At 55.8% G+C, this 11242-nt stretch overlaps 1 protein-coding gene across 3 annotated transcripts in view; it reads left to right on the forward strand.

Annotated features, from left to right (window-relative positions):
- Window positions 1-11242, forward strand: part of PAPLN (papilin, proteoglycan like sulfated glycoprotein) — a 35167-nt gene that overhangs the window by 16217 nt on the left and 7708 nt on the right. For all 3 annotated transcript variants that reach the window (XM_063596300.1, XM_034937777.3, XM_063596301.1), the window contains exons 14-24: window positions 3285-3365; window positions 3575-3851; window positions 5026-5146; window positions 5473-5611; window positions 6666-7143; window positions 7961-8098; window positions 8536-8660; window positions 8913-9051; window positions 9695-9832; window positions 10826-10953; window positions 11048-11156. In XM_063596300.1, coding sequence (XP_063452370.1) covers window positions 3285-3365; window positions 3575-3851; window positions 5026-5146; window positions 5473-5611; window positions 6666-7143; window positions 7961-8098; window positions 8536-8660; window positions 8913-9051; window positions 9695-9832; window positions 10826-10953; window positions 11048-11156 — 1873 coding nt within the window. The remainder of the gene's footprint in view (window positions 1-3284; window positions 3366-3574; window positions 3852-5025; window positions 5147-5472; window positions 5612-6665; window positions 7144-7960; window positions 8099-8535; window positions 8661-8912; window positions 9052-9694; window positions 9833-10825; window positions 10954-11047; window positions 11157-11242) is intronic.

Consider the following 11242-nt stretch of genomic DNA (forward strand, 5'->3'; position numbering starts at 1 on the left):
GGAGGCATGTTTGGCCTTGACTCACTCGTGATGGGGACTCTATGAGCTGTAGGGACCTTGAGATGAAGGAAGGCAGAATTTCTATGAGACATGTGACAGGTGTGGCTAAGAACCAGTGGCCTCAGAGTCAACAGCAGGCTTGGGTTCCGATCCACTCCATTGCTGACCAGTTGTGTGGCCTTGGGCAAGTGCCCCACCTCTCTGATTTTCAGTTTGCCCATCTGCACAGTGGGGTTAAAAAGAGCGACTTTCCAGACCGTGGTGGTCATGCAGCACAACGCCTGACCGCATGGGGTACTTGCTAGCTAAGCAGAGGGTGGAAGGGGTGGTGGTGAGGCCTTGTCGGGGAGCTCGGCCATCCGGAGGGCCCCTGGTGCCTCAGCTGGGGCCTGGTCCTTGGGGCTCACCAGCAGGAGAGCCTTGGACTCCCAGGGGTCCAGCTCTCCATGGAGCCAGTCTGTTCCCCAGGGCCTTGTTGGCTTCTAAAAGAGGTGATCTTAAGCCTGTCCCAGGGACTAGCAGGACCCATATAGAAAGGAAGAAAAAGGGCCAGGTGAGGATTAATCCCAGTCTGTAATCCCAGCACTTTGGGAGGCTGAGGTGGGAGGACCACTTGAAACCAGGAGTTCGAGACCCGCCTGGCCAACATTGTGAAATCCCGTCTCTACTAAAAATACAAAAAATTAGCTGGGCATTGTGGCAGGTGCCTATAATCCCAGTTACTTGGGAGGCTGAGGCAGGAGAATTGCTTGAACCTGGGAGGCCGAGGTTGCAGTGAGCCAAGATCACGCCATTGAACTCCAGCCTGAGCAACAAGAGTAAGACTCTGTCTCAAAAAAAAAAAAAAAAAAAAGAAAGAAAGAGATTTTACCACATATCTGTTGGAGTCTTCCAACCCCAAATTATTGTTTTAAATATTCCTGGGGGCTGGATGCAACTGCTCATGCCTGTAATCCCAGCACTTTGGGAGGCCGAGGCAGGCAGATCACTTGAGCTCAGGAGTTCAGGACCAACATGGCAAAACCCCTTCTCTACTAAAAATACAAATATTAGCTGGGTGCGGTGGCCTGTGCCTGTAATCCCAGCTACTCAGGAGGCTGAGGCAGGAGAATCACTTGAACCTGGGAGGTGGAGGTTGCAGTGAGCTGAGATCGCACCCCTGTACTCCAGCCTGGGTGACAGAGCAAGATTCTATCTCAAAAATAAAAAGATTAAAAAAATAAAATAAATATTTCTAGGGATTGGCAAGATGTAGTCCATGTGGGAATGGAATATTAATTTACTTTATTATTATTTTGAGACAGGGTCTCTGTTGCCCAGGCTGCAGTGCAATCGTACAATTATAGTTCACTGCAGCCTCCACCTTCTGGGCTCAAGGGCTCCTCCCACATCAGCCTCCTGTGTAGCTGAGATCACAGGTGCAGGCCACCATGCCCAGCTAATTTTTTGATTTTTTGTTGAGATGGGCTCTTGTTATGTTGTCCAGGCCGGTCTTCATCTCCTGGGCTCAGGCAATCCTCTCACCTTAGCCTCTCAAAGTGCTGGGATTACAGGTGTGAGCCACTGTGCCTCGCCCACTTATTTTATTCTTTATAACTTTCTTCCATTATATAGTAATATGCTTATTTTGGAAAATTTGAAGCACGCAAATAGAAGGGAAGGGCACCCTGCCTCCCAAGCACTCAGAGCAGCTTTCACTATGGGCATGATTTCAGGGGGGGTCCTACAGGTTTTCTCTTATGTAGCATTAAAAAAAAAATTCTTATTGTCCTAATTTTATCTACTTATCCATTTGCATTTTCCAACAATATTTTGTGACGAAAAATCTTTTTGAAAATTTTAGGGATGTTGTTTAAATAAATCCATATACCATAAAAACCACCCATGCTAATGGCACAATGATTTTTTTGTAAATTTACAAGTTGAACAATATGATAGAAACTTTAAACATGCCAAAAAGTTGAAAGAAATGCATAGTGAGCAGCCATGTACACACTATCTCAATCCCACAACTAGTATTTGGCTATATTTGTGTTTTCATTATCTAGTCTCTTTCTTCTTCTTCTTTTTTTTTTTTTTTTGAGACCTAGTCTCGCTCTGTCGCCCAGGTTGGAGTGCAGTGGCGTGATCTCGGCTCACTGCAACCTCTGCCTCCCAGGTTCAAGCCATTCTCCTGCCTCAGCGTCCCGAGTAGCTGGGATTACAGGTGTGTGCTACTGCGCCCAGCTAATTTTTGTATTTTCAGTAGAGATGGGGTTTCACCATGTTGGCCAGGCTGGTCTCGAAACTCCTGACCTCAAGTGATCCGCCCGCCTCGGCCTCCCAAAGTGCTGGGATTGCGGGCGGGAGCCCGTGCTTTGCTCATTATCTAGTGTCTTTCTATCCCTTTGTCTATTCATCCAATTTTTTTAAATATGGAATTTTTTTATGGAGGTGAAATTTACATAACGTTCAGTTAACCCTTTTAAAGTGTATAGGTTGGTGGTATTTAGCGCATTATTTCAATCTCTTTGATTATAGACATCCTAGTGGGTGGGAAGCAGGACCTCATTGTGGTTTTGATTTGCATTTCCCTGATGACTAATGATGTTGAATATCTTTTTACGTGTTTGTTGGCCATTTGCATATCATCTTTGGAGAAATGCGTAAGTTCTTTACCCACTTTTTAATTGGATTGTTTGCCTTTCATCAATCCAATTTTTTTAAAAAGTATGTTCTGTTTTTTGTTTTATGTGGCTGGGATCATAACACATGCACATTTTATAGCTGGTACTTTTTGCTGAACATGTAAGATTAGCATTTTTCATGCTAGGTGCAGTGGCTCACACCTATAATCCCAGCATTTTGGGAGGCTGAGTCAGGAGGATCACTTGAGCCCAGGAGTTTGAGACAAGCCTGGGCAATATAGAAAGACCCTATCTCTACAAAAAAAAAAAAAAAAAAAGTAGTCCCAGCTACTCAGGGGGCTGAAGTGGGAGGATCACTTGAACCCAGGAGGTTGAGGCTTTAGTGAGCCATGATCACCCTACTGCATCTCAGCCTGGGCGACAGAGACCCTGTCTCCAAAAAGATGAGCATTTTCTGTGTGACTGGAGACTTTTGAAGAGTGGCTGGGCATTTTTTGAAATCCCGGGTCATGCTCCTTTTCCCTTGGGCTGTCTCAGGTTCCCAGGCCCTGCCTGGGCAGTGGGGTAGAAGCCAGTGCTGGGCAGGGCTGGCCACAGCTCAGGTCCATCCTCTCTTCCTCCCTCTCCATCCCACATGGACCTCCCGGCTCCCTGCAGAGGTCCCCAGCATGCAGGATGTGCACACCCCTGCCAGCAACCCCTGGATGCCGTTGGGCCCTCAGGAGTCCCCTGCCTCAGGTGAGAGCTTGGTCCCAGCCCCCACTCAGAGCCCTGTAGTTTTTGTGTCTGAGTGGATGGTACCTGGGGGTGTGGGGGTCACAGTTGGGTGCAGCCATGGTGGAGGGGAGAATGGTCCAGGGGACGGAGGAAGGTGGGTCCAACGTGGACAGGGGTGGAGGGGAGGAGCCAGGTGGACGCACTGTGTGTCTTTTGCTTCTTCTTTCTAGACTCCAGAGGCCAGTGGTGGGCAGCCCAGGAACACTCTTCAGCCAGGGGTGACCACAGGGGAGAACGAGGTGACCCCAGGGGCGACCAAGGCACCCACCTGTCAGCCCTGGGCCCCGCTCCCTCTCTGCAGCAGCCCCCATACCAGCAACCCCTGTGGTCAGGCTCAGGGCCCCACGACTGCAGACACAGTCCTCACGGGTGCTGCCCCGATGGCCACACGGCATCTCTCGGGCCTCAGTGGCAAGGCTGCCCTGGGGCCCCCTGTCAGCAGAGCAGGTGGGTGCTGGAGACAGGTCTTCCTCCTCCCCCATCAAAGAGGGAAGGTGGGACCCCGTGGGTGGGCCAACATCTCTGATCAGAGGAGGGCTGGGGTGGGTGTGCAGAGCTCAGGAATAGGATGCCCAAGCTTTCCTCCTTGGGCTGCCCTGAGCATGAGATCTTGGGGACTTGGCTTCCTGTGGCTGAGTTTCTTGATGTGCCAAGTAGGGACACAAACTCCCACCTTGCTGCAGAGTGTCAGCGTGTGGAAACACAGCCTGAGACTCCGAGAAGGCTCTGGGTGCGATTCTAGCTCTCAGATCTAACCAGGCTCAGGGAACCCACAGTAAAGGCTGGACGAGGGCCAACCAACTCCTCACAATCTTCCTAACAGCCCCGGCCACTCCCGCCTTATGGATTGGGTCCGAGTCATCCCACTCCTGCCAAGTGCCCTCCCTCTGCCCCTCCTCCTCCTTCTATGGCCTGCCCTGAACGCATCCCCAATGTGCTGTCTCAGAGACCAGGTGCTTCTGGGCCCAGACTTTGTGGGCAGTTTCCAGCTCAGACACTCACCGGCTATGTGCTGGGTGACTTGGGCCACGTGACTTAACCTCTCTGATCTTGGGTTCCTCTTCTGAGAAATGGGAATGATGACAATCATGATGGGGTTCCTGTGAGGGTGAAGTGCATCACAGCATGCCTGGCACAGAGAGGGCGCCGGGCACCCTCCCTCCTTTCACCTTGCCTCCTCCCTCCTTTCACCTTGCCTCGTGGCACCTGGTGGGTGGGTGTGGAGTAAATGGTGGGTTCCTTTGAACCCCCTCTTCTGCCCTGTCTCCCATCTGCTGCTGTTTTGTAACCCCCGCTGTGAACTGACATTTGGTCAGGCTCGGATGAACATCCCCCTTCTTTGTTTTGTGGGCTGTGTAACTGAGGCTCTGCCAGTTATGAGGGGCACAGCCACCATTTATTGTGTTACGGCTGCCCTCCCTGGTAGCTGCTAAGAGTCGGTGGATTTAGGCAGAGATTGCGGCACACAAAATGGCCTGCCCTGCACACGGGGACACATCCTCTCCCACCCGGGTCCCCACCCTGTCAGCCCCCACCATGGGGAGCCTCAGAGCCTGGGTCCTGGGATGCAGGGAGCGTGGGGGCAGGCTGGGCAGTGAGGGGCTGTGTGATGTCTGCCTAGGTACGGGTGCTGCCCTGACAGGGTATCTGTCGCTGAGGGGCCCCATCACGCTGGCTGCACAAAGTCGTATGGCGGTGACAGCACCGGGGGCAGGCCCAGGTCAAGGGCAGTGGCTTCTACAGTAAGTGTCTGACCTGGGGGAGGGGAGCAGGAGGCCAGCCCGTGAGCCTGCTCAGTGTCACTGTGACCCAGGATCTTTGCCGCTTTGGCCTCGGAGAAAGGAGGTCCCTGCAAACCTGCTGGCCTGGGTCATCCTCTGGAGGGCACCGGGCTTCAAAGATGGGCCTGGGGTGGATCAGGGGTTTCATCCAACATTCTCCTGGCCTCTGATCTCCCCTGGGCTGGGGTTCTGGCTCCTCCTTCCTGCCATCCTCCCCGTGGCAGCCCAGAGTCCCCAACAATGGCCAGATCCACTGCCCACTTCCCAATCATGGGTTTCCTCCCCAGGTCCACAACACCCACCAGCCCCAGGCCCAGCAGAATGAGCCCAGTGAGTGCCGGGGCTCCCAGTTTGGCTGTTGCTATGACAACGTGGCCACAGCAGCCGGTCCTCTTGGGGAAGGCTGTGTGGGCCAGCCCAGCCATGGTGAGTGGACACCCCCTCTCCTCCCCCTCGATGGGTAGACTCTGCTCCCACCATGCCTCCAGCCCCCACCCAGGACCAAAGACCTTCCTACCAGCTCAGTTATTCATTCATTCCTACCACAAATGTTGATTGCCTGCTAGGTGCCAGGCCAGAGAGCAGTGCCAGAGTGTTCTCGCATCCAGCAGTTTGAACCTGTGGCCTTCTGGCTGCTTCTGGGAACTGGGGAGGGTGGGAGGTGGGGATCCCAAGGGGCTGGGAGGCAGTCTCGTGCTTGGGAGTCAGCCCCTTCTGAGGCAGAGCCAGTGCAGGGCAGTTAGTGCCAGGATGGGCAGGGGTGCCCTGACCCTGCCTGGAATGTGGGTGGAGTAGCAGGAGCTGAGTGCTAGAGGGAGGTTAGGGGGCAGGGAGGTCTTTGAGGTTGCAGCCCTGGATGAATGAGTAGAGCTGCTGGGAACCATCATGAGGACCTCAAAAGCCGGGCTAGGGCTGTGGTCAGGGCTCGCAGGAGGCACCCATGGTCATGTCTAAATGTGGAGAGATGGGTCAGGCCATGCTGGCGAGGGCTGCTGGAATGGCAGGCTGGGTGCTGGAGGTGGGCTCAGTGGCCAGTCAGTGCAGCATCCTGGGGACAAGGGCAGGCCCTTGCTGGGCATCTTCACATGCCCTGGGTGGCTCAGGCTGTGTCCCTATCACAAGCTAAGCAGGCAGGGTCACCCTCTGGGCTCACTTTGCATGTGACTCCAGGTGGTCTGGTGGCAGGGAAGGCCAAAGGTCCAAGGGAGCCGGCCCAGGGAGCCCTGGCCCTGACCTCCCAGAGGCTCTAGCTCTGTGGGTGAAGGCTGCTGTGGCACCAGCCGGGGGCAGGTCTGCACAGTGGACAGACTCTGGTGGAAGCATCCTGGATCCCAGGGCCAGGTCAGGCCCCTAGACAGGGGTGTAGACATGCTTTATAAATGGGGAAGGGCCTGCTTCCTGAGTCAGAGGCTGAGAGGATGGAGGGTGCAGCTTTAGTACTGGGCACCTCAGTGACTTATATCACACCCATGCCCCGCAGCCTACCCCGTGCGGTGCCTGCTGCCCAGTGCCCATGGCTCTTGCGCAGACTGGGCTGCCCGCTGGTACTTCGTTGCCTCTGTGGGCCAATGTAACCGCTTCTGGTATGGTGGCTGCTATGGCAATGCCAATAACTTTGCCTCGGAGCAAGAGTGCATGAGCAGCTGCCAGGGATCTCTCCATGGGCCCCGTCGTCCCCAGCTTGGGGCTTCTGGAAGGAGCACCCACACGGATGGTGGCGGCAGCAGTCCTGCAGGCGAGCAGGAACCCAGCCAGCACAGTACAGGGGCCGCGGTGCAGAGAAAGCCCTGGCCTTCTGGTGGTCTCTGGCGGCAAGACCAACAGCCTGGGCCAGGGGAGGCCCCCCACACCCAGGCCTTTGGAGAATGGCCTTGGGGGCAGGAGCTTGGGTCCAGGGCCCCTGGACTGGGTGGAGATGCCGGATCACCAGCGCCACCCTTCCACAGCTCCTCCTACAGGTGAGGCCCACCTTCCCCAGGTGAGGGGGTTAGGACACCCAGACAAGGAGCATGCCAGTTGGAGCTAAACCCCTGAAGTCAGCCGGCCCTCCCTCCCCATCCCTAACTTCTGTTTCTCCCGAGAGCCCTGCCTGGTGGGCCTTGTTGCCATCATTCTACAGATGGAGAAGCTGGGGCTTCAGAGACTTGAGGCTACTCTGATGTCTAATAGACATCTGTGCAGATGGTGGCTCCGGGGTCCTCCATCAGATCTCGCCAGTATACCCCGGGGCCTGTCTGGCTGGAAAAGTTTATTGGCTTCGTGACCTTTGGCAAGTCACCCAACTTTTCCAAGCCTCAGTTTCTTGACCTGTAAAATGGTGGCATTACCTTCTGCCCTGTATACCTCACAGGTGTGGGTTCTGGTCAAGATGACTCTTGGGACTGGGTCATATTAATGAAGGATTTGGGAAGGTTAAAAACAAAATTAAAAACGTTATGTTCCACATGGGTCGAGCGTGTAGTTTAGCCCCCACATGAACCTGGTGTGTGCCGTCCCTCCCGACCTCTCCCCACCCCTTGGGCTTTGCACCTACCTTGTTGCTGCTACAAGAACAGGTTGAGGCAGCGATGCTTGGGGGAGCCGGGGGCAGGTTGGGGAGGGTGGATTCCTGAATCCATGGGCTTCTGGGGCTCTGCCTCCCATAGGGACCCTCTAGCCCCAAAAGTGCCTGTGACAGGATGGGCCCCAAGCTGTCTGTCATGGAACACACTGCTTAGGGTGGTTCTGGTCCTGGCGCTCATGCCAGTCAGCAGATCTCACTTCCCACCTCTCCAGGATTAGCTTGGCAGGTGTGGAGCCCTCGTTGGTGCAGGCAGCCCTGGGGCAGTTGGTGCGGCTCTCCTGCTCAGACGACACTGCCCCGGAATCCCAGGCTGCCTGGCAGAAAGATGGCCAGCCCATCTCCTCTGACAGGTGGGTGAGAGTCCCCCCACCTCCTCTGACAGGTGTGACAGCCCCTCTACCTTCCCTGACAGGTGTGTGTGACAGCTCCCCCACCTCCTCTGATAGGTGTGACAGACCCCCTCCTCCTCTGACAGGTGTGTGTGACGGCCCCCCGACCTCCTCTGACAGGTGTGTGTGACGGCCCCCCGACCTCCTCTGACAGGTGTGTGTGACGGCCCCCCGACCTCCTCTGACAGGTGTGTGTGACAGCCCCCCCGACCTCCTCTGACAGGTTCACGTGACAGCTCCCTCCACCTCCCCTGAAGCATATTCCCCCAGCCTCACTTGGGGTGGGTGGGTGCTCTGTGGACTCTGGTCCCCTCTGGCACGAGCACCGAGGCTGAGGGAAGACTCACTGTTGCCCATGGGAGCCCAGAGCTCATGTCCCCCCACACCACCCCACTCAGGCACAGGCTGCAGTCCGACGGCTCCCTGATCATCCACCCCCTGCAGGCAGAGGACGCGGGCACCTACAGCTGTGGCAGCACCCGGCCAGGCCGCGACTCCCAGAAGATCCAACTTCGCATCATAGGTCTCTGTCCCCACCCCATCCACCAGTGCGTTCTCAGGGGCCCGAGTGGGAAGGCCAGGATGGGGAGCCTGACCGAGGGCTGCCTCACGCTAGAGGGGCCCAGGGTGTCTCTCTGAGTCAATTCCTCCTGCTGGCAGGGACTACCCTGTGGCCCTCATTGCTCCGTAAGTCCCTGTTGGTCTCATGGCCTGCCCTTCCTTCCACTCCCTTTTCCTCACAGCTCACACCTTGTTTCTCCTGGCCTCATGACAGGGGGTGACATGGCCGTGCTGTCTGAGGCTGAGCTGAGCCGCTTCCCTCAGCCCAGGGACCCAGCTCAGGACTTTGGCCAAGCGGGGGCTGCTGGGCCCCTGGGGGCCATCCCCTCTTCACACCCACAGCCTGCAAACAGGTAAGAACTCAGCAATGCCATCTTGCCCTCCCCCACGCCAGGGCCAGGGCCGGGGGTCTCAGTGGATAAGGAGAGGAACGTCTGCTGTGACCAGGCCTTGCCAGCCCCTGCTCAGGGCTCTGGGAGGCCAGGCCTAGAAAAACAGGGCTCCCAGAGCTGGGCCTCTTGAGGAGGAAGCTTCTGGGAACGGTGCAGTTCCCCAGGCTCAGGACTCAGGAACTGAGGAAGGGAAGGGCACACAGAGCTAGAGGGCCTGAGCCGGCTTCTTTGGGGAGCGTCTTGAGCTGGCCTTGAGGAATGGTTCAGTTTACAGAGGGGGTGTGGAGGACCGGAGGGGGTGCCCAACTCAAAGACCTAGTGGCAAATGTGCAGGGTGGGGGGTGACAGATGGGGATCCTGGCTGGTGGGTGTGTCTGGCCAGCTATGGTGGATGGGCAGGGAGTGGTAGTGGTGGGGAGGCAGCTTTAGACTTCACCCCAGGTAGTTATTGACCATTTCCTAACCAGAACAAGGCAGGGGATTTTAGGAAGCTGAATCTGGCTGGAGAGGGAGAAGGGGCCACCAGGCTTGTGCAGAGGTGCCCATGGGAGTAGGCGGGGGCAGCGGCAAGGGCCCCTCATGCTGTGGGCTGCTTGTTTGGCAGGCTGCGTTTGGACCAGAACCAGCCCCGGGTGGTGGATGCCAGTCCAGGCCAGCGGATCCGGATGACCTGCCGTGCCGAAGGCTTCCCGCCCCCAGCCATCGAGTGGCAGAGAGATGGGCAGCCTGTCTCTTCTCCCAGGTTTATTTGACTCCTCTCCCCTTCCTCCTATTCTGCCTCCAGCCCCATCTTATCCTATGGAGGCCACCGGGGAAGGGAGCTGCTAGGGCATTGTCATGGCCAGTCCTGAGCCAGACTCCAGGGCCTCTCGAGAGATGGAGCAGCTGGGCAAAGGGCTCCTTGGGTTGGCTAACATTTGAGTCTCTGGGCCTTTCCAGAATGTGGTTAGTGGACAGAAATAAGAGGCCAGCTAACAGAGGTGATGACGGAAGAAGAAAATGGAGTCAGAACACATTCCCAGCTGTAACCATAATGGCTACCCTTTACTGAGCAGGCACTGAGTATGAGGCTTGTTCTCTATCACGTGACCTGCAAAAAAGCCATATTGAGCAGGTGCTGTTTTTCCCCCATTTTACACACAGAAGCTTAACATCACACAGCTTATAAGCAGCAGAACCAGTATTTGAGCCCACTAAATGAGTATAGCAAAAACTAGAAACCCAAACCGAAATTTTGTATCAGAAAACTTGAAATGGTTTATACAGTTAAGCTTAAAAGCCAGACATTTTCGGCCAGGCGCAGTGGCTCATGCCTGTAATCCCAGCGCTATGGGAGGCCGAGACGGGGGTGGATCATGAGGTCAGGAGTTCAAGACCAGCCTGTCCAAGATGCTGAAACCCCATCTCTACTAAAAATACAAAAATAGCCAGGCGTGGTGGCACATGCCTGTAATCCCAGCTACTCGGGAGGCTGAGGGAGAATTGCTTGAACCCAGGTGGCAGAGGTTGCAGTGAGCTGAGATTGCACCACTGAAAGTGCCAGCAGCTGCAGGTCTAAAGTCTGAGGCCAAATGGTCCTTCCGTCAGACCCCACCAAACACTAGGGGATGCTTAGCCTCTCACCAGGGACCTAGAAGACCTTGTGTTCCCTCCCTGACCCCATGCTCGAGGGACGGAGCTGGAGGAGAGGGGAGGCTCCTTGGGTTGGAGCCAACTGGCTGTACTTGGTCCCCAGACACCAGCTGCAGCCTGATGGCTCCCTGGTCATTAGCCGAGTGGCTGTAGAAGATGGCGGCTTCTACACCTGTGTCGCTTTCAATGGGCAGGACCGAGACCAGCGATGGGTCCAGCTCAGAGTTCTGGGTAAAGCAGCAGTCCTGAGTGGCCTTTGAGGTCAGGTGGCATGGGTAGGGCAGGATCTTCATAGTGGCTGACAATGACTTGTCCTTGTGCCCAGGGGAGCTGACAATCTCAGGACTGCCGCCTACTGTGACAGTGCCAGAGGGTGATACCGCCAGGCTATTGTGTGTGGTAGCAGGAGAAAGTGTGAACATCAGGTGGTCCAGGTAAAGGCTCTATTCCAAGTTGTCCCTGTCCCCAGACCTTCACAACCTCAGGTGTGGGTGTCCACCTTTCTGCCAGGGATGTAACT

The sequence above is a fragment of the Pan paniscus genome, chromosome 15, assembly GCF_029289425.2.
Source record: "Pan paniscus chromosome 15, NHGRI_mPanPan1-v2.0_pri, whole genome shotgun sequence".
Taxonomy (NCBI): Eukaryota; Metazoa; Chordata; class Mammalia; order Primates; family Hominidae; genus Pan; species Pan paniscus.